Source organism: Rutilus rutilus (genome assembly GCF_951802725.1).
Source record: "Rutilus rutilus genome assembly, chromosome: 12".
NCBI lineage: Eukaryota > Metazoa > Chordata > Actinopteri > Cypriniformes > Leuciscidae > Rutilus > Rutilus rutilus.
The window spans coordinates 34,388,205-34,411,317 of NC_140217.1; the positions used below are offsets into that span (position 1 = coordinate 34,388,205).

General features: G+C 37.8%; 3 protein-coding genes across 4 annotated transcripts in view; 1 reads left to right on the forward strand and 2 right to left on the reverse strand.

Annotated features, from left to right (window-relative positions):
• Positions 1-77: 77 nt before the first annotated feature.
• On the reverse strand, positions 78-4,666 carry rdh20 (retinol dehydrogenase 20). Its single transcript, XM_084425049.1, has 5 exons — positions 4,143-4,666; positions 1,505-1,603; positions 1,247-1,395; positions 761-892; positions 78-593 (listed from the first exon to the last, which is right to left on the reverse strand). The coding sequence occupies exons 1-5, from the start codon at positions 4,593-4,595 to the stop codon at positions 470-472; spliced, it is 957 nt and encodes a 318-aa protein (XP_084281175.1). The 5' UTR covers positions 4,596-4,666; the 3' UTR covers positions 78-469.
• A 3,061-nt stretch (positions 4,667-7,727) lies between these two features.
• On the forward strand, positions 7,728-15,125 carry LOC311300651 (somatomedin-B and thrombospondin type-1 domain-containing protein; the record flags this gene model as incomplete). Its single annotated transcript, XM_084425059.1, has 5 exons — positions 7,728-8,010; positions 10,579-10,770; positions 11,230-11,305; positions 12,123-12,305; positions 14,162-15,125. 5 exons carry the CDS (start codon positions 7,728-7,730, stop codon positions 14,277-14,279), a joined length of 852 nt encoding a protein of 283 aa, XP_084281185.1. The 3' UTR covers positions 14,280-15,125.
• A 2,970-nt stretch (positions 15,126-18,095) lies between these two features.
• kcnb1 (potassium voltage-gated channel, Shab-related subfamily, member 1) overlaps positions 18,096-23,113 on the reverse strand; it is a 40,584-nt gene continuing 35,566 nt past the window's right edge. For both annotated transcript variants that reach the window (XM_084425058.1, XM_084425057.1), the window contains one exon: positions 18,096-20,041. In XM_084425058.1, coding sequence (XP_084281184.1) covers positions 18,113-20,041 — 1,929 coding nt within the window. In that variant the 3' untranslated portion in view covers positions 18,096-18,112. The remainder of the gene's footprint in view (positions 20,042-23,113) is intronic.

A 23,113-nucleotide genomic window follows, 5' to 3' on the forward strand; every position in this document is an offset into this window, starting at 1 on the left:
TGTGCTAGATGTTGTTAGGGCAAAAAACTAAAGAAAAGAGAGAGAAAACCAACAATAATAATAATACAACCAGATGTGGAACTTGCGGTTTGTTTTATGTTTTTATGAACAAGTACAACAAGCAATCGTTTTCAATATAATTGGAAGCCACAGGAAAAAAACACCTGTAACACTCTTATTTAAATAGGTATTATGCCCAATGACCAGTCCCAATCCAGTTGCTTAAAAACACGTTTCAGATGTGAACCATATCAGTGGCTGTTGAACGGCTCACCCACGAGTGATTAGCCAGCCTGAAAAACAGAACACAGCTAAATTGGGCCTAGATAACCAGAAGAAACCCATTTCACTTCAAACAGTGACATACCCACACATCCATAATAATATAAACGAATTCAAAGAATATTCCACACATTATTTGCTGCAGCTGTTCAAAAAAGACCCGTCAAATTTGTAGTGTTCCAGATGTTTAAGCAGCCTTTATTGGGCCGTTGGCTGCTCTTTTCTTCCTCATGGACTCAATGAATGGGTACATGCACTGGTCTGATCCCATAAAGCGGTATGTCGCCACATTGGATTCCCATGGAAACAGGCTGCAAAGACAAGATGTCATTCAAGTCAAATGCCGATGTGTAGGGCATCAAGGTTTGCTCTTTTAACAGCAAGAATATATGTATGGTGCCATAAAGGAGGCAGAATTATTTAGTATGACGCAGATGTGAATAGAAATAAGACTTCAAGCATGTTGGTCTGTACTCACGCTCTGGCCAGGAAGGGCAGGTAGGTTATTCTGGGGATGCACACTAGCGGCTGGTCTATGAGAATGGCATTCATAGCCTGCTGTACGCAGTACAAGGGCTCCAGTGGAGGCAGGATCAGTTCAACCTCTTCCCTGTAGGGGGAGAGAGACGGCAACAGTCGAGTACTATGAAGGGCCATTTACTGTGATTTATACGTTCAGTGTAGACCTTAAATGCAGTGTACTTGATATCTGAAGGATCATGTGACTCTGAAGACTGGAGTAATGCTGCTGAAAATTCAACTTGGCATCATAGGAATATATTACATTTTAAAATATATTCAAATAGAAAACGGTTATTTTACATTTATTTAAAAAAATACTTATAATGAATAATACTGGTTTTATAGTATTTTTTTATCAAATAAATGCAGCCTTCTGAGCATAAGACTTTCAAAAACATTTTTTCAAAATTGAATTTTTGAACATTAGTGTATATACACTGACCTAATCCTGCAGCCATCAAACATGCCAGTGTCCACAACATAAGGGCACACAAGAGTGGTCTTCACTCCATCCACGTCCTCTTCCGTCAGCAGTTCATGGGCCAGAGACTCATGAAACCCCACCGCGGCAAACTTACTGGCACAGTAATCCTAAAATTCACACATACAGACATCACTAGTTTAATAACATGAAAATTAGGAATAAATCAAACATTTTGAAGGTGGGTTTTGAATACTATGAAAAATTTGCCCTTCTCACCTCTACACAGGCTGTGCTGAAGAGTCCAAGGACACTGGCTACAGTGATGATGTGGCCATGATTATTGGCCTTCATCTGAGGGAGGAACGCCTTGACAGTCTACATGCAGACAAACAAAATAAAGCAGTTTGATATAGATATACCCTTAAAGGCATAGTTCACCTTAAAGTGGATGTTATTTTAAAGGTTCCTAATTTTGTTTTGGAGGTCACCTACAATAGGTTTACATGCATCCAAGGCCAAAAAAAACTTTTATTTTCTCATAATACACATTGCAACATCACCCCTTTTCTCACAGTGTCTGAAACAGTAGGATTCAGTCTCTCTAAAACCCTCCTTTCCGAGAGCCTACTCTGTTCTGATTGGTCAAACGGCCCAGTCTGTTGTGATTGGTCTACCACTCACAGCACATGTCGGAAACTAAACGTCCATTACCATATCTGAATTTCAGCTCCGGAGGCTTGCTCAGCTCTTAATACACAGTGGTATCAACAGTAATGATGGTGTTGGTTATACCATGTCAGTTTAACCCAAGTCCTTATCCTTTGGAAGTGCATGCAAAGTGAATTTGCTTTCATAGCGCAGAAAACTGCGTCTTCTCGACATGTCTACAACCCAAACCTAACTCTTCCAGGCCTCAGCTTCAACTAAAGTGTTTGAGGGCGAGTCAACATTGTTCGCGAGCAGCCAATGAAGACCATAGGCTGGAATTATGAAAATTTGTTACAAACCTACGTAGATTTGTGCAGGAAGTAATTACTGACGACTCGTTTCAGGCAGTTCAGAATCGGTTCTTTCTTTTGGGAGACAATAATCCTGCACTTTGAAATTTTGCAGACCTTTTACATACACAAACAGCTATATTATCTTATTATTATATTAAGCATAATAGGGGCACTGTCGTTCTAAATTCGTATGCTGTTGGTTTTTCTGTTGAACACAAACTGAGAATTCTATAAGAATCCTCATGCAGCTCAATGAAAACATCATAAAAGAAAAACACCATAACAGCACAATTAAAGTAGTCCACATTCGCTTTATTCTACGTCTTCTGAAGACATACGATAGCTTTGTGTGAGGAAGAGATTGAAATTTATGTTGTTATTCACTGATAATCCTCCCCACAGGCAAAGTTCTGAAATCTCATTTGGTTTGGTTAGAATTAAGATTTCTCAGACATTATGTTATATCACAATCAAAAGCATATGAATGAGAATGCGATTTCAGAGCTTTGGTAGAAGGTATTTGGTTTTGGATTTTGAGAGCCATGATTATTATGAATAGCTGCATGAAGGTTCCTCAAAAAAAAAAAAAAAAGTAAATACAATTTTCCCACAGAAAAATAACATATGTGTTTGGAACATGGAAAGATGATAAATAAAAACTGAAGTTTTAATTTAATAAATATATAAGCTACGATCTTACACAGACCAATCTCACTACCATTTTCAAGGCACTAACAAAAAAGTAACACCAAGGATGTTTAGAAATGTACTATGGTAGTACCATGGTATTCTTTGTACTTGAATAAGGTGATCATTAGTTTAAATGGTAGCGCATGGTGCTAGAATGGAAGTTTTATCCTAACAAAGGCTCAACGAACTCTAACATTAACACAGGTGATAAAATGTAGATGCACTGTAAGCTGCCTTGGAGTAGTGTGTCTGCCTGTTGAATACATCTAAATGCAAAAAACCATAGCATCACCATCACTGGTTGTTACAATCTCTTTTTGGCATCCAGTGCACACATCAGCTCAATGCTAACGTGTAGGCTGCTAAAAGATTGCTCAATGTAAGCATTAATCCACTTCGTACGTGGTCACGGTTATTTGCATTAAGAGGATCAGAGTGAGACTTTCGCTTGGTAAGAATATGTTTTATCAGAGAAGGGCTGTAAATAAGGCTAAAGGGATAAAATCAGGTAATTCCCACATTATGCATTCTGTGAATATCAAGTAATACAAAGGCAAAGCAGCTTTATTTACTTCTAATCCATTTATTGTATTTGTCAAACTTTGGCATGTATGCGGAATGTAATTCAGTATTGTACAAGGTGTTCACATCATGGCATTGTACTATAATTCTCATCATTCTCAGCTTAGAAGATTCATTAATGTTGAGTCTTTGATTTTTTTAATGCTATTTATGCATCTTTATTTCTTCAAAGTCTATTGAGTTTTTTTTTGTCACTCATTAAATTAACATTTAAGCAAGTTCATGCATTCTCTGGGAGATGAAACCTTGACCTTAGTGTTAATAGTGAAAATAGGCCTATATTATTATTATTATTGAAAATTAATTATTTAAATTATTTAAAAGTACATATATATTTTTTTTAAATGAAGATAAACATGTTGGTCACCCTCAGGTTGTGTTCCGGTAATTTTGACCCGGAAAGGGATTTATCCCCCAAAAATAGTTATCATTGGACTACATGCAACAGACTGTATAGCATAAGCAATTTAAAAGGCCATTTTAAAAAAAGGGGAATTTAAAGGTCATTTAAAAAACACACACACACACATCTTGGGACCAGGAAGATCATTGCAAAAACGGCTAAATAAATCGTTTGAGATCATTTGTTTGAACTTTGAGGGTACCATTTTTGATATTTTACTTCAAACTTACAATCTTACCCAGAAGAGGGCGTGGCAGTTTACTTTCAGTGTCCTCTCCACCAGGGTATCTGGGCAGTCCAGGAGTCTCTCACCGGCCACCACCCCGGCATTGTTCACCAAGTAGGTCACATCCCTTCCCACATCCTTCCGTACCTGGTCGGCAGTGCGGTACACTTCTTCTCGGTTTGTCACATCCACCGTGTACGCGTGTGCCTGGCCCCCTCGCGCCCTCACCATCTTGGCTGTCTCCTCATTAGCGTCTCCGTTGATGTCCCACAGCACCACTTCTGCGCCGTGTTTCGAGAACTCTAGGGCGAACAGGCGGCCCAGTGCTCCTCCAGAGCCGGTAATTAGCACCAACTCGCCGTCTATGGGCTTCGTACGTGGTCTCAGCACGATGCGCAGACAAGAGCGCAGAATGAAGTACACTACGTCCAGCATCATCATCTGTAAATCCATTAGGAAAATCATGGTGCCCAGGTAGATGTGTGTGATTGTTTGAGGGAGTGAGTGAGACAGCCAAGCTTGTTATTGGACTAGCCATGCCTTCCCCTCAGAGGCTGTTTAAATACTTGCCCTCAGGATTAGGGGAAAAACCTCAAGCCACTTGAATATGAAGATTAAACTGGTAGAAATGAGGATATCTAAAGGGGAAAAAAAAAAGTCCCATTCACCTGTAGTGTGATAATAGTGTCACCTATTGTGGTCATTTTCAGGACTTTCGTCCCGGGTAGAGATTTTGGCACACATCTGACGTTGTTCAATGGGGTCATATTAGTCTATAACAGTTGAGATATTCTCTGCTAAATGAAATGCATACAAATCTTACCCAGGACCTCTACTAACAGGGCAAATGCTTTTTGTGAATTCAAAATAGCACTATGATATAGTATGGTTTTTAAATTGTTTTAATACATTGTGCAGCCTTAGAAAACGGTCTAATAATGTGGTTCATGGATTCTCATCCGTTGAATTCACCAGGGTATCTGTACTGTACAGAATCTGTGTACACAACCATTGTATAAAATTATATCAAATATAAATAATCTGATTCTGAATATGTTAAAGCAGAATAGTGGCCCTGTTCCGCTTCTATAAATCTATAGCAAATGTCTAATGCGCAAGTTTAGCAATGGCTACCTTGAATGAACTATAAATCTCAGCATTGGTAATATTGCAATATTACATCAAAACATAAACCTTTAAACACTATCAATACCCACTTTAACACATATTTATAGTCCTAACCAGCAGTGCCACAATATTATTGTTGATAATGTGATCTCATGTATGCTGAAAAAGCCACACTAAAACATAATGGAACATCATTGAGTTCCCTGAACCACAAAACAATCCACTGTGGACATTTGAAAACCACAACTGATATATTAGTAAATTCATTTTAGTAACCAACTCTTCTTTTATTATTTAAAGAGTGGAATCATATAGGACTATGGAAGTGTTTGTGCTGTAAGGAGATTATGTGTGCGTGTAGCATTAATCTGTGTTGGTAATGCATTTGTAAGGCAATGCAATTCTTGCATGTTTTGAACAGTGTTAGTCTTGTTTATGGACAAAGCACTGTAGTCATGGATGGATCAAAGGTCTCCACCAGGTATTGCAAGCTTTAAATCAACTTAACCTCGCTTTTCAAACTCTCAAATGTCAAATTAATATTTATTTTAATGATATTTTGCATGGTTAAATTACATTAACATACTTTATACACAGTATATCACATAGAAAACTGAGAGTTTTTTATATTAAAAATTCAAATTATCACATGGTCAAAACCAGTGTTGGGGTAATATTACAAGCAACGTGAGTAATGTAATCAGATTACTTTTTCAAGTATGGTAACTATAAAGTAACCCATTACTTTTACATTTACAACCAAATACTACTTTTTCAAATAATTAACACAAGTTACTTTGTTGTTCCATTTATTGACTGACACCTCTGTCCCCAATGTTGAGAGAAATCGTGAGTAATTGACAGAATTGTTTTTAGCAGTGGCGGAAAAATCTGAAAGCCGTCTGTCATTTTGACAGATACTCAGTGTATCTGTCAAAATGACAGACAGATTTCAGATTTTTCCGTGATCTGATTGCAACTTGTAACTGTAATTCTCACCCCTGTCCACTTGGTTGATAGTGCGCTCTTGCTGACTATCAAGTTAATGGTAAACAAAATGACATTGTTTACAAGCTGGTAATTGGTTGAAACTCTGATTGAGCGATTACATGAGAGACATGATACGGATTTCGGTAAGTTGGACTGTATTCACCATATTTCCTTATATTCATTCATGTTTATTTCGTTCTACGTAGTAAAAGTAAGATTCGCGTTCACTCGCGCTCCGTTTGCTTGAACTGAGGTGATCTCTCGCGCCACTTCAAAGAGCGGCAAAACGGTATTTATCGTTAGAATTTTGTGATAAAGTGGACAGAATTTGAAAGCTGAGACTTTCATATCGCAAGTAACAAAGCACAAAACGTATTGCGATTTATTGGGCAAACATTCATGATATAACCTGAAAAGTGACCCACAGTCTCTGTTTCAACTTTCTCTCTGTACAGTACATTTGGTCACATTTGCCAAAAATTAAAAAAAAATTGTTCTAAAACAAAACAAGCAAGCCCAACTCAAGCAACACAAAGTAACGCAAAAGTAACGTAACATTACATTCCACAAAAAGTAACTAATTAACACAATGTTAGTACAGTAGCCTACTTTTTTTGGAGTAGGGTTTCCCCAAAACTGGTCAAAACTCATTTTAAGATAACAGATTTTTTGAGTGTAAGGACAATTGTATTGTTTTTACTCTTAATGAAGCACAAAGTACAAGGACCTAGACTATAAATTAATTATTCTTGAGACAAAAAAAAGCCCAGTGGAATTCTATAAACTTGCAAAAGTTTCACAATATCAAGGCTCCCCTTATTTGTACACACACATCATATGCACTTGCACGTGCCCATTTACCTCACATAACTTTTAAGTCCCTCTTTCTCTCTCTTTGCATATGAGTCATGGGAATGTGTATATTTGAGGCCCTACATTACAGCAGTGCCTATGGTATTGTTCTTTCTGCATGAATAGCCTCTAGCTACAGGAATTAATTTAATCCTCCCTTTTCACGTGTTTCAGCATCAATGGACAATACTGGCCAGCTAAGGAAACATTGAAGAGAGTCCTCAAACACAAAATCAAAACCAACTACTGTATATCCTAGAACAATTGTATTGGCTAAATGCAAACTGTTTTAGGTCATCCGTTACCTGCAAACTTTATCATTTATACAGGCCATTATTTTTGACATTTGAAATGTAACTGCATAAAAAGATCAGTATACATTCTTCAAAATCAGAAGAAAGTCAGTCATGCGGGTTTGAAATGGCATGTAAATCATGACTTTTAGATGAACTAATCCTCTAACTTTGCTGCAATTTGTGAAGACATGAGTGTACTCAAGAGACTTTGCAATGAGTTTAACTCACCTTAAGTGCCATGAGGCCAAAAAAAACAAAACCTCTGACTGAGCGAAATATGTCACCTAAAACAGGCTGGGTAAATGTCACATGATAGAAGTCAATTACATGCATGAGATCCTCAGATGAGGGGAGCAACATATTCAGGCTGCTCATTATCATGTCAGCGTGCAGCTCCAGACGCTCGTGGATGCTTTCCTACCTCGCTGTGCTGGTAACACTGGTGTCCCAGAGCGAAGGAGGTTGTCAGGATACAGGACTGTGTTGCTTTGGACAAAACCAGTCATGTATTACTGAAGACTGGAGGAAAGATCGCTCCTATGGGGAATGTTACTGCGACCAGGCATGCAAGACGACATTGGACTGTTGTCACGACTATGACCTTGCTTGTCCAGGTTTCTAGAATTTCATATTTTTCAGATGCCATACATGTATTAAAATTATAAAACAGATTCAGGCTGATATAGGCCATGTCTGTGAGGCCAGATTTTATCCACAGCTTCTTGAACAATTTTAACATCAAGGTTTAAAATTTTATATGAAAATAAAATATTGTGTACAATATATTTTCGTTATGCTGCTTGATAATGCAAACTGTTTTTTTTTTTTTATGTATTGTCTTAATTTTAGTTTTACCATTTACTGCACTTTGTTATTCTTATACACTGTAAAATATAATTTTCATGATTTATCACAATATTTTTTCTTTTGTCAAATCTCCTTAGATAATTTATGTGGTTCAGGTAACATGAGTTTCTGTTGATTAAACCAATCTCCTTCATCATATTAACTCAAATTTCTAATTTCAATGAACAATTTTAAGGAACCAGGTTACTTACTTTTTTAAGTTAAACACAGTGTAGTTATTTACCTATAGTGGCAAATGAATCGGAAGTCTCGCACATTTAATGAAAATAGCTTACTTTTGCATTCCAAAATAAAGTGGATGTTTTTATATGAATAATTTAGATGAATGCATCAGGGATGTGCTGTAACTGTAACTGTAACACTGGAGGATTGGAAAAAGTTTTCAAACATCTTTTAATGCAGATTGTTTTGTGATCCTGTCACATTGTAATGCGTGATGGCTCAGTTAAAAACTACACTGGAGAGTAAACCTCATTTCACATGCAAAGAAGCCTTAAAGGCACGGCAACGACAACAGCGTGCTTAGTTTTAAGTTTTAGAGTGAGGGTGGAAAACTGTCATCCTAGACAACAGGGAACGTTATCAGAACTTTGGCTAACGTTCAAGCAAAGTTCTCTTAAATTTTTGAACAAAATGTCTTCCAGTAACATTAATAGAACATTTGTTGTAAGTTATATGCATGGTCTTTAATAATGTTCTTAAAATTTTATTACAAAAACAATGTTTATACCACATTTTGAACATTTTCACACCTTAATGGGAACATTAGCAAAATGTTCTTAGAACTTATATTTTTTAGTTAGGATTTAAGTTAAGAAAATAAAATGTATGATATGACCCCTTTAATATATTTCTGTTGCTGCTGCTGCTGCTTATCATGTCTGGGCAACGATTAATCGCAATTAATTGCATCCAAAATAAAAGTTTGTGTTTACATAATATATATGTGTGTACTGTGTATACATATTTTATATAAATACAAACATGCATGTATATATTTAAGAAATGGTTGCATGTATATACTGTATAGATTTTTAATACATAATTTATATTACAGTGCTATGCATAAGTTTAGACACCCATACTAAAGTTGACTAAAAAGAGGAATAAAAAATCATCTTTTGGAAACTGAACTTAATGCCTTAATTTAAAAAATTAGGAAAAATCCAACCTTTAAGGACACCAATTTTCTTTGTGAATGAATAATGTATCGTAAATAAATAAATGTTCTTCCTTAAAATACAGGGTGCATAAGTCTGGACACCCCTATGTTACATTCCCATAGAGGCAGGCAGATTTTTATTTTTAAAGGCCAGTTACTTCATGGACCCAGGATACTATGCATCCTGATAAAGTTCCCTTGGCCTTTGGAATTAAAATAGCCCCACATCATCACATAGCCTTCACCATACCTAGAGATTGGCATGGTTTTATTTCAGTTAGCCTAATAGCTAGTTTGATTTGCATTGAGAGATGATCTTATGGAAAGTACTCCATGCCAATCTCTAGGTATGGTGAAGGCTATGTGATGATGTGGGGCTATTTTAATTCCAAAGGCCAAGGGAACTTTATCAGGATGCATAGTATCCTAAAAAATAAATAAATAAAAATACTTAAAAATAAAAATCTGCCTGCCTCTATGGGAATTTAACATAGGGGTGTCCAAACCTATGCACCCTGTATTTTAAGGAAGAACATTTATTTATTTACGATACATTATTCATTCACAAAGAAAATTGGTGTCCTTAAAGGTTGGAATTTTCCTAATTTTTTAAATTAAGGCATTAAGTTCAATTTCCAAAAGATGATTTTTTATTCCTCTTTTTAGTCAACTTTAGCATGGGTGTGTAAACTTATGCATAGCACTGTATATATAAATACATATATTTTATATATAAATAACAAATTTCTCTTAAATATGTACATGCATATGTGTGTATTTATATATACAAATTAATTATACACAGTACACACACATAGGCTATATTATGTAAACACAGACTTTTATTTTGGATGCGATTAATCGTTGCCCAGCACTTTTTAACCCCGCTATAACAGGAACGTCCCTAATGTTCTGGTAAGGTTCTCTCAAAGTTATGAAGAAATGTTCTTCCAGTAACATTAATAGAACGTTTGTTCAAAGTTGTCTTTAAAAATGTTCTCAAAATGTTAGCACACAATGCATCATTCATGAAACGTTGGTTGGATGTTTTTTTAACTGGATGTTTTGAAAGATTTCATTACTCAATGGGAGCGTTCTAAGAATATATTTTGTCAGCTGAGAATCTGACACATCCACTATGTGTGTGTTTTAGCCGTGTCCTGTGTGGTGAGTGAATGGAGCGTGTGGTCTGGCTGTCTGGAGCCGTGTAAACCCACACTTCGCAGCAGGTGGAGGCAGGTGATTCAGGAAGCGCGTAATGGAGGCGAACCCTGTCCCGCTCTCCATCAGACCGCAGGCTGCGCAGAGTACCGTGATCAACATGGCCCCTGCCTGCAGTCACTGGGTATGGTAATCTATAGCTCTGTGAAACATCCTTTACCATCCTTCAACACAAATGTCAAATTTAATAATCAACAGTGGATAACATCTTAGGTTTGAGGTCAACCCATTAGATCCATAATAAAAGCAACTGGTAGTAATGATTTATACAGCCATTATTTTTCCATTGAATTGTTATTCTAGGATGGACTCCGTGGTACACATTACATCCCATTAATCTTATATAATTACATTATCAGTACATTGTTTCTGAGTGTAATCAAATGATGAACTGTAATCATTATCGTCAGTTCATATGCTCTAAGCACTAAAGCAACAATCTAAATGCCAGCTTTTACCCTGAACAACTGTATAGTACATGAATGTGCTTTTGAAAATGACTTGTGAGACTGCAGGAGGAAATATGCATTCAAATCTCTCTTTCATAATCTTTGACCTACTCCTTTGTCTCATTATTTTACAGTCCCAGCTCTCATCACCACGGGTGGCTATGGAAATGCACGGAAAAAGAGGGAGATTTTTGACAACAATATCACAAGGTAAGATCTGACAGTTCAACACTAAATTGTAACAAGAAGTTGCATGGTGGTATATATATATATTTTTAAATGTACCATGGTACATACTGTAGATCTCACAAACCACCACTTAATATAATACACATACCCTGACAATACAAGATGTATTTGTTTATAATACATTGCCCCTCGGGGATAATAAAGTTGACCTGACCTAATGACATGTACCTTTGTAGCAACAGTTGTCTTTGATTAGTACAGTAATGTTTAAAAGTTTGTGAACGGTAAGACTTTAACGTTTTTGAATGAAGTCTTTTGTGCTCACCAAGGCTGCATTTATTTGATCAAAAATACAATACAAAACAGTAATGTTGTGAAATATTATTACAATTTATAATGTTTCTATTTGAATATATGGTAAGACTATTTTAGTGACGTAGTTACACGTTACTTCATGTACTTACTATAGTAATAACAGTAAATGATGCATAATTACAAGTAACTAACCCTAAACCAAACCCTAACCGTAACTCTATAGTAAGTACATGTAGTTAATTAATATTACACAGTATAATGTACACAAGTATAATGTAACTACTTTAGATAAAGTGTAACCGAATATTGTTTATTTATTCTTTTGATGTCAAAGCTGCCACTACTAATCTTCAGTGTCACCTGATCCTTCAGAAATGATTGTAAAATGCTGATTTATTGCATCCTTGCTGAATGAAAGTATTCATTTCTTTCAAATAAAAAAGAAAATAATAATCTTACTGACCCCCTTTTGAACGGTAGTGTGTATATGTAATTTCTGTGTGTCTGTATGTGCACGCCTCAGTTACTGTGTGGAGTTTGAACTGGCGTCCCTGTCGGCGGGTTGTCAACGCAGCTTCAGTCCTCACACACGTTGGATGTGGTACCTGAAGGAGGGGCATCAGGTGTGTGTGGAGTGCCAGCCACCAGCACTGGCCCAGGGTCAGCGCTATTGCTCCGGGGACGGGGAGAACATGGGACAGGACAGGTAAGAGGAGAAAGACCTCGATGTTTTTTTTATTTATTATTCCAGGCTCCTTTTTTCTAAGGCACGTTTATAAAAGCTACTTAAATGTCTTAATTGAATTAAGGCCTGATCCTGGCTTAATCTAAGCCCTGTTTGTGAAACCAGGCCTATAACAAACAGTACCCTAGTGAAAAATAAATATACCAAAATGTATTTGAAATACATTTTGTAGTATACTCCAAATACATTTACATATTTATGTACTTAATATAAAAACCCTGCAATTGTACTTTTAGTATACAAAATGTGTATACTTAAATTCTGCTAAATTTGGAACAACTAATTTTGTACTTAATGCACTTTAGTTATCTGGAAATAATGCTGAGGTCCAACTAAAGATATGCTTAGTATATTTGATTGTGCTAAAGTTGAACTATTGCAAGCCTCCTCGAGTCAAACGGGTGCGCGCATGTGGGCAGCTCCTGTAGCAGCAGGGGTGGTAGCCATGGTAGCGAGGGAGAGTGACAGTCGCCCAGCCAATCATTTCATTCGTTCCGAATGGAAATAAGTAGCTGTGTTTATTGCAGCCCCGAAAGGACTACAGACACTCGATTTTTATACTCTCTTTTTCAGAGTACTTACATTTTAATTATGTGTTGGTATATAAAGACAGTTTAAACTAATTTGGGAAAAAGTTTTTTAGAAAAAACCTGCCTACCCTGCCTTTAAAGACTGATGTTATACAGAGATCATACTATCCTTACTAATAGTGATATTAAAACACATTTTAGGCTTAATATTAAGAAATGTGCATTGTGCAACAAAGAAGTACTCCAAATAAAGTTTAATTATAATATTTATATCAGTAAGTCTCATGTTAATGGATTTGTAGAATACTTAGTATGAAATAAATGTATTTTAAATACATTTTTGGTGTTGGATTTTTTCTACTAGGGCAGTCATTGGAATAAATGTTGAAATACACATTATTTCAAAAGTATAGCCACGAGACTAATGTGATCAAATTAATCTTTTCATAGAGTGAGAAGAAAAACAAACACCTACAGGAATTACCAGAAGCAAACTCCCACTGCAAATGTAGGATTTAGACAGCCATAATACTCAAAGAACACATTATTATGAATGGAAGAATGAATATACACTATCGTTAAAATGTTTTAGTTCGATACGATTTTTAAGATGTTTTAGAAGTCTTTCATGCTCACCAAAGCTGAATTTTGTTTATCAAAACTACTGTAATACAGTAATATTGTGAAATATTATTACGATTGTGTATTACGAGCTGTTTTCTATTTTAATATATTTAAAATCTTTTGTAACATCATAAAAGTCTTTACTGTCACTTTTGATCAATTCAATGCATCAATGCTGAATAAAAATAAAAAGCTGTACATTTATTACTTGAGCTGTGAAGTTCTAATTGTAAATTGAGCTGTAAGTCATTATGTGTTCCATAACTAAAAACAAAAAAGCTAAAAATAATTTCAAATGGTCTTGATACTAAGTCTTAGCCACTAGAGGGAACCATGAGACATCGTTAAATATGTAAGTGCTTGTGTATAAAACACATTGTACTGGTTTGAGGCCCTCATTTGGAGCACTCTAGAGCCTTGTTATGTTTTTTTAATAAAAAGAGAGTAATTGCCTGTTTAATCTAGTCTACATTTAAAACCCTAATGATGCTGGGGTACTGTTTTTATGTACTATTTATAACCAACACATAAAACGCAAGCATTATCCTCTAGGTAGGGTTGAAACTCTTAACCTAGCTCAAGGACATCATCAGCCAGAGCAATACCCATCACTCTATCTGTCTTCCTCTATCATCTCTTTCCATCACATTCTCACTCTCTCAGGAGGCTGTCTCTGCAGTGGCAGGCCGTGGGGAATCCTCAATGCAGAGGGGTGTGGAGACGAGTCCGTCGACGGGACTCCTGTTCCTGTCCCACTGTACACAGTTTTCTCTTCATCTAACTCGCACACTTTAACTGGGTCATGAAATTTCAAAGAAGTGACGATAGAATGTGCAGAGACCGTTTGGGTAACTCAAAGCAGCTCTAGGCTTGTAAGCCTAATGATACAGTTGATTACAGTACGTTATCAAGAACAGATTCAATATTAGTCACAGAAAACTCACATTTCCTCATAAAAGACTCCTTACTAATGCTTGCGCCCGTTATATTATGATTAAGTAATGCGTTTTAAGAAGTAATTCTCCAACGCATGAATTAAAAACTGTGTGAGATAAGTTTCCAAATGCTTTTGGGACCTTAGGGCTACACCGTTTGAAATCATGTGTATAAACTCTAATGACAAAACAGAATAATAGGTAAAATTAATAATCTGTATCATTTATTTGATTTCCAGCCAACCAAGGGGGGAGGGGGATATCTCTTCTTCATACTGCAAAGAAATCTAAAGATTTCAGGACATTTTGACACATTTTTGGCTCTTTTTCCTATATAAGACAAGGAATTGGCTTTTCGTCACATACAGAACAAGTTACAGCTTCAGAGGTACGACATGCATTAAACAACATAACACACGTACAGAAACAACGGCATAGAAAGTCAACAGGTAGAAAGATTACAAAACAAACAGCCTTTAGACCTACAAACAACATTGTAGAAGATTTAGGGGAAGGGAGGGATTGTAAACAGTGCTCTCTTTTTTTAAGTTCCCTGGAAATTCTATGTGGATGCTTACAGTAATTTCTTTTCATCATGAAATGCTTCCTAAATTTCATACTACTAGTTACCACTGTTATTGTACAATTTCGTAAGAAAACAACAAAAATCAAATAAACGAAAGATGTTACTTATTTGTGCTTTCTGGTTTGAATGCAATACACAAATTGTTAAAAAAAACCTCTCATAAATAAACTGAATTAAAAGTCAAAGTGCCTGTAAATCTAACATAAACATAAAACATTTTATTTTCAAACAGCGTCCATGTTGATGCTGGAAGCATCACTAGATCGTCACAGTTTGACACCTTTGTGAGCAAATTTTAATACCACTTAATTTAAAGGATTTTATAAATGTACCATGATGAATTGCAACCTGCACTGTGGTGTGGGTGGGTATTCTAGACAAAACACCTTTAATGCCATCAAACCATCCAATAAGACACTGACATTGTACTCAAATTACTGATTGTCATCACTGTTTTTAGACTGGAGTCAAAAAATATCCCACATATAATTCGCTCTAATTTTTGTTAATGCTCTAAGCACACTGCACTGCAAGTGTTCCTCGTGGGACGTAAAATATTCCAGACATTACTTTGTGAGATTTACCCATGGATCATTAAAAAAAAACAGGGTTGACACTGACCTCAGGGCACAGCCTAACACAGATACACAGCAAAGAGAGTTTTGTAAGGTCACATTTTAGTGACAATGTTCTCTCCGTATGAATCTACTGAATGAATAGGGTATTGAATGTGGATCACACACCCGGCAGATCATGGATATTATATAATATCCACATAAAAGACCACTAATTGGACCAAGGGACCTTAGCACTCAGAAAGCAGCTTCCTCTCCACACCATTACAGTAAGCAGTACACGTTGTTGCATTCATAAATTATTCTGTATAGAGCGGAGAGGGAAGATCCCTCTCACTTGCAGTTTTTTCTCTCCTCTCATACACACCCTCCTCCCGCTCTCTTGCAGAAAATTGGTATTCCGTTCACACCTCACTTCAACTCAGCTAAAATCGTTGAGACAGGGATGCAAGCATACACACTCACAAGTCTCGGTAGAGGCCGAGTTTCCCCCCATCATCTTTGCACTCCCCAGATAACACATACATATTCTAAGAGACGAGTACATTCTGACAATGTGACTTTTAATGATGGTACGGATGCAATTGAGTATGTTTTTTTAGTCTAATTTAGCCCTCTCTATCCCAGTTTTCAAATTCAATATGAGTGCTAGAAGGGAGGGCTTGTGGTCACCATGGAAACTGGATATAGTCGTCTTCAGGACATCGTCTACATACCTGTGAATACATGCTGGACTATGTGGTTACAAATTGGTGAGGATGGCTGCGATGGTGATAAGAATCAAATCTTTCAAGGATATTAAGTTTGTGCAGTGTAAAGGGATTGTATCAAATTTGGAGATAAACATTGCCATGCATTATATACTTTATTACAGAGCTCGCTATCAAAAGATAAATGTTTGGGATTAAGTGGTGGTCATCTTGGTCACATTGTGTATGTTGAGCCTGAGGACACAAAAGGTCCCATAAAACCTTTTATTAAATCAAATATTTTAAAATAAACACTCTCCCTGGCAATGCAAAAGTATGAGACCATCTCCCTCATTTCATATGATCATCTAGAAAATACTTTAGAAATATATATTTATTCTTATATTCAGAAATATTTGTGTTTGAACAGCATCCACTGCTATGAGATTGGTAAATCTAACTGAAATCTTGAATTGACCTGAAGTTTTTCAGTAGTTTCTTTGTCAGATTTATTCTAGCTTTCCATCGCTTACCAATATCTGTTAATAACAGGGCGAGGTATGTGTTGTCCATTCGTTCTCAGTGTTGCTTCTGTTTGGGCTGCCAATGTGCATGTGCTACGTAATTGTAATATGAAATCATAAACATGGGCTTTTGTAATAAAACCTTACACATGTAAGCACAAGTGTATCTTCGGTAACTTTCTTAAAAAGGTATAGTTAACTTACAAATGAAAATTCTGTCATCATTTACTCACCCTCATATTGTTCCAAACCTGTATGCATCTCTTTCATCTGTGGCCCCAATGGCTGTCCCAATGGCCCCCCAAAAAACATTCTTTTGTGTTACACAAAATAATTAAATCCTCACCATCAATGAAATGTGGGAGACTAAACAATGACAGAATTTTCAGTTTTTGGTGAACTATCCCCCTTAAGCTTTGCCATACTAGAAAAAAAAGAAGATGACACACAAGTAGGTACATGAGGGGAGGTAAATTTAAACAGATTTTGGTCTCTTCCGATGAAACAATTGACGATTTTTTCTCATACTGATGAATATGATGAATAGATTTCTACAGATAATCTTTATGTCTATATAAAAATAAATAAATCAAGTAGAATCACACAGCATGTGAATATATTTTGAAGAGTGAGCTTGTGTGAAGGAATGTTGGTTGTTATATACGTGCACATTATCATACCATCAGCCCTCCCTATATCAAATACGCTTGCACACAAAACACTCATACTGTATGCAGACCCATTACTGCAGTTAAGTAAGGCCAGTTTATTAGGGGATAGGGGAGGGGTGCACTAGTAAACAGAGTATAACATGTCTCTAATGCTAATTTTTAAGGTGGGCTGTGGACAGTGGCTAGCTGACGTGGGCAGTGACGGACTGTCCCCCTTGATTTACCATACACACCTGGGCATAAATGTCTGGCAAGTTTTCAGCCTCAAGCTAATTAAGCTTTAGCATAAATCCTGTTCTTTCCAAAAACAACCATAAGCCAGATCTGCTCTGCCTTTATCTTACCCCTGCGATGCGCCAATGCAGGCTTGTTTACAGAAGAGGAAAAAGGGCAAGAGGTGTAGGCAGTGGTGCATCTTCAAGATCCTGTCCCTTAATGATGTAACATGACCACGGTTTTCCAGTTAACTCTCCCGCATAAAGTCACCAGGGTAGGCCCCCAGGTCAGATGCCTTTAAAATTAATCTCCATCGTACATTAGTCTCCGCTTTCTCTGAAGTCATTTACTGAACTTGGCCTTTTTTCTCTTCACTTTTTCTTTCTTTCCGCGTAGTCCAACTCACCACCCTGAGGCCTCAGAGGCCCTTATCAAAAGCGTTGGAATGTCCCCTGTCCCCTTTGGGCCTCCGTGAGTTTTCTGAAGCCACATGGTTCTCATGGCTAACACTTGGGCTACTTCCCAGTGGAAATATGCAGTTCTGACCTAGCAGCCTTTGGGCAGCTTCCAAGTGGTTGGTGGCCCCCTGGTAACCACTAATTCGAGGCTTGGAGCTGAGGCCACCAAGCAGGCGCTCTGATGGGCCACCCTCACGCAAGTGCTCCTCGTCATCTGTGTCGGCATCGATGTACTTGCTGATGGATGCATCATGGAAAGTGAAAACTGCAGGGGTGAGTGCCTTCTTCTCTGGTGTCTTAGGTGGAGTCCTGCTGCTGGCTGTTGTGTAGACTGACACCTCTGGGCTTAGGATGGAGAGGTCAGAAAGAATAGAGCTGTCAGACAGAGGACCACCAGATGGACTGGTCTCGCCACAATTGCGATGATTCACCCTAACCGCATGCATTTTCTGAGAGTTTATAAGCAGAACTTGTTGCCGCGAACCGTCGGTGTTGAGAGGTTTAGCACCAGAACAAGGTGGCGTGAGCATGGTATCATGCTCCAGTGTTGTCTGCAGGCTTGGATTAGCACTGACTCGACCAGAGAGGCCAGAACCAGGACTGTGGGAGAACCGAGAGCTCTCTGGGAGTGGCAGACCACCTGCCGGACTGTAGGGGAATCGTGGATTCTCTAAGAAGTCTGTTGCACAGCTGATATAACTGTCAATGCTTGATAGACTTTTCATGTCTACCACCCCTTCACGACCCCCATTCAGTGGGTCCCCTCCTTGACCTGGCAAAGCTCCCAGCTCAATTTCATCCCTTCTATGGCCTGCTCGAGATACATTTTTGTCTTTGGTGTTCAGGTTGGGTTGTGACTGAGTCTTTGCCATCTGGTTGTACATCTCCTCTAGTTTCTGTGCATTAAGCCTCTGCGGACTAGAAGCTCCCGCCTTGCTCGGTGAACCTTGGTCTGGGTTGAACGAATGATTGGAACTGGTCTCTGAAGTTGCCCTCTTAGATGACCATTTCCATCGACTTGGTGAGAGATGGTTGTCCTGGGTTCTCTCACCCTTGTCCATGACCACCACATCCAGAAGCTCTGTACCACGGTTAAACGCCTCTCTAACATTCATGGACACTATGCTGCCATTGCGTTTGGCTCGCTCTAGAGCCTCACGTCTCTTGATGGCCTTCTCTTGCCGTTTCTGTTCCTTGTAGAATTCAGAAAAGTTGTTGACAATGATAGGAATGGGTAGGGCAATGACTAAAACTCCTGCTATGCAGCAAAGCCCACCTACAATCTTACCCAGAAGTGTCTTAGGGTAAATGTCTCCATATCCCACAGTGGTCATGGTGATAGTGGCCCACCAGAAGGAGGCAGGGATGCTCTTGAACTTGGTGTCATCCTCGTCCTTCTCCGCAAAGAAAACCAGACTGGAAAATATCATGATCCCCATTGCTAAGAAGAGGATAAGTAGGCCCAGCTCATTGTAACTCCGACGCAGTGTAAAGCCCAGTGACTGCAACCCGGTGGAATGACGTGCCAATTTGAGTATGCGCAAAATCCTCATGATTCTAAAGATTTGCACCACCCGCCGTACGTTCTGGAATTGCAGCACGCTCTTATTGGACTCTGTCAGGAATATGGTGACATAATATGGTAGGATGGCCAGCAAGTCGATGACATTGAGAGGACCTTTAAAGAATTTCCATTTGTTTGGTGAGGAAAGGAAGCGAAGAAGATATTCCATGGTGAACCAAGCGATGCACACAGCCTCCACATGGGCCAGCTGGGGATTATCAGTTGTCTGACCAAACTCGTCTGTGTCTTGCAGCTCTGGAAGGGTGTTAAGAGACAAAGCGATAGTTGAGAGCACAATGAATAGGATAGAAATGATGGCCAAGATCTGAAAGACAAAAAAGCAAACAAAAATACACTATTAAAAACAAGAAAAACCTTCATAGTAAATAAATACTGAGATCTGTGTCTCAATACCTCTAACATACTGGTAAAAAAAAAACATTGTATGTACTAGTGTAGTGATGGATTGACAGATTATTTACACTTTGTGAATTTTTCAAGTTCTAACCATAAGAGAAATCCAACACTGGTGCTTAAATAAAGACTGCTGTATTAAAAGTCTGAAGAAATGCACGGTGGCAATCATGGATGTAACAATTCCACTAAGGAGTTTCTTCTTTAATTTCTTTTTTAATAGTTATTAATTTATGTGTGAGAGATAGACAGAGAATGACTTTGAAAAAGTGACAAGTAAGGTCTAGGTAAATCATAGTAACTAACAATACATTTTTCTTTGTGACTATGAGCGGGTTGTTATACCACTGTTGTGATTTGTAGAAAACTTTGTTGAAGCATGCTTTACACCAGAAAACCTGGTTAGACAGCCCTGTGCTGAACAAGTTGTCAACTTCAACTACAACTACAACTACATCAGTCAAATCATCTACATAAAATCCAAGTCTTTTTACTCACTTCTGAGCAGTCGAACAGCTACAGTGAATGCCAGGATATTGCATAATAATGGCTTTACCTGTGTTATGTTAGCAGTGTAAAGTAGTAATACTGAGAGGGTTGAACATTTTTGAGAAATACAGAAATTTTGTGAAACACTGAATAACCATTAAAACCAGAATACTGGTTAGTAGACAAATCCACAACACAGTCTAATTATTCAGACCGAAAATCTTGACATAGATTTTTGATTAAAATCATACTAAAACTAAACTCCTAGTAATTAAATCACTCAGTTTATTGATGAACAGAACTAGCAACTAAAACAACTAAATTGGGTGAAGTATTTAATTTTATAGCGATTGAAATAACAAAGAGGACTTGTGTGAGGTCTCGCAACTAAAACATCAGATAAGATCTGTCCTGCTGTCTAAACACAAAATAGTTCCCTGTGAAACTTTCCAGAAAGAAAAAAAAACTGTTAAGCTAGAAAATTAGAAAATGATCTGTAAAGCTTTAAACCTCCCACAGAACAACATAATGTCTATTACAACAAAATGGCCAACACGTGGTACAATCCTACACCACTAAGCCAACAAAGAGGCTTTCGTACCAAATAATTGAATAAGAAAGGCAATTGTCAGAGAAATGATCATGACCCCAACAGTAGCCAAGGTCTTTGGGTGAGGCGCTGTTTACACGACACCATTTTCAATTAAAAACGTATAACTTTTTATTCGTTTTGGCCGTTCGTTTACATGACGAAAACGCACAGTTTTGAAACCGGGTTTCAAAGTGCACGTTTTTGAAAATGGTCTCCGTGTAAACAACAAAAACACGAATCTCTGAAGACGATGACGTCATGCACATGCGTATTACGTGTTCAGTCTATAGTGTTTCATCGCCATTTAATGGCCTGGCAGCAGAATACAGTGTTTTTAGTCGTTTTCGCTGATCCGTGTGAAGAGATCCATGTGAAGAGATCGTTTCGACAATGGTGTCGTCTGTTCGTGGAAAAACTTCTCCGTTTTAAGCATATCTTTGTCGTGTAAACGTATCCTGAGATAAGAGAAACTTGGAAAAATAAACTCAAAAATCGCTTCATAAACTCTTCGGGGGAGTGGAAAGGAGGAGACCACTTAGGGAAAAAGCCTGGAACAACTCTGAATGCTATAAGCAAAAAACATGATGGTGGAAACATCATTGAGGATTCCTTGTGAGTCAGTTTTGGGTGCATAATTCTAATGATACACATCCTATTTGTGAAGAGAAATATTGTCACCTACAGCCACTCTGTTTATGAATCTCTAGCTTCATTCTCTATTCCCTATTTTAGCCTGCTAATCTCTCTTTGTCCGTATTATTCACCTTCACATGAATAGTATGGAAATCTTTTGTGACTCATTGCATTTGTAGGTGTTTCTCTGTGTGTATTAATATGTCTAAGAGGAGTTGATACCCTCCAGTCACGTGAGTCATGAGGGTAAGTTAGAAGCAATAATAAGATTAAAGACATCCCATAACCTATAAACAGCAAAGATTAGCCTTTTATTTACAAGCTTGCCAAAGCTTCAGCGGCATTATTTCCACACCGGTATCAGCAACCACAATCTCTACTAAGTCATACTGGAGCTCCCACCCCCCTTCTTTTTTATCCTCACTGTGTAATAAAAGGCGTTAATGTTAGCTGGATGTTTGTGATGTCAATGGTATATATTCTGTTCCTGCATTCTAGTGCTGCACGATTAATCATATCTCAATCGCGATGTCAAGCCTACGCGATTATATGACGCAAAATGCTGCGATTTTATATTAAATAAACAAATTAGCGCTGGTAACGCAATTAACGCAGCATCTGTTCATTTTTGGCATCCTTTGGCTATAGTGTTACATGATCACGACCCACAGATAGATGTGCGCCTGTATCGTACAGACAGCGCGCCAGTATCAAGTTCTCTTTCGCGGTAGAACGAACAACACACATGTATGCCAAAATGAACGCGCTGCCTGTCAATGTCCTGACTGTGACACACAGAAAGACTCGCGCTAATATCGTGCGTGCGCACAAAACAGCATGCCAGAATACAGTTCTCTTTCGAGCTTGAACGAACAATAACACACACAATTATGCCAAAATGTCTTTTTGTCGAGTATCTTCATAACATAAGAGTAGTCTTATGATGAACGTGAAGAGTTGTGACTCGTGAGAGAATGAGGAGTGTGAGATCCGCGTCTCTGACAGCAGCAGCTGGTCTTAAAGGGACAGTACACAGTAGCCACTAATTATATCTGTCGCTAAAGTTAATCAAAGAACAAAGGGAACAGAGAAAAACACTCACTGCTCTTGACTAAAGAACTTTTTTCTTTAGGCATATTATCACTAATCTGTTTGTGCATTTATTTTCCTTGAGAACCAAGCAAGTTGACTCATGAAACCATTTGTTTATTAGCCTATATCGCATATCGAAATCGCAATATTGACCTCTATTATCGCAATGACATTTTC

Excerpts from the sequence above, each read along its gene's own strand:
- rdh20 (XM_084425049.1), bottom strand. The coding sequence starts at position 4,595 with ATGATTTTCCTAATGGATTTACAGATGATGATGCTGGACGTAGTGTAC. Across the intron at positions 1,396-1,504 it reads TCAGCACAGCCTGTGTAGAG|GATTACTGTGCCAGTAAGTT; the intron begins GTGAGAAGGGCA and ends TGTGAATTTTAG. Across the intron at positions 594-760 it reads CTGCCCTTCCTGGCCAGAGC|CCTGTTTCCATGGGAATCCA; the intron begins GTGAGTACAGAC and ends TTGTCTTTGCAG.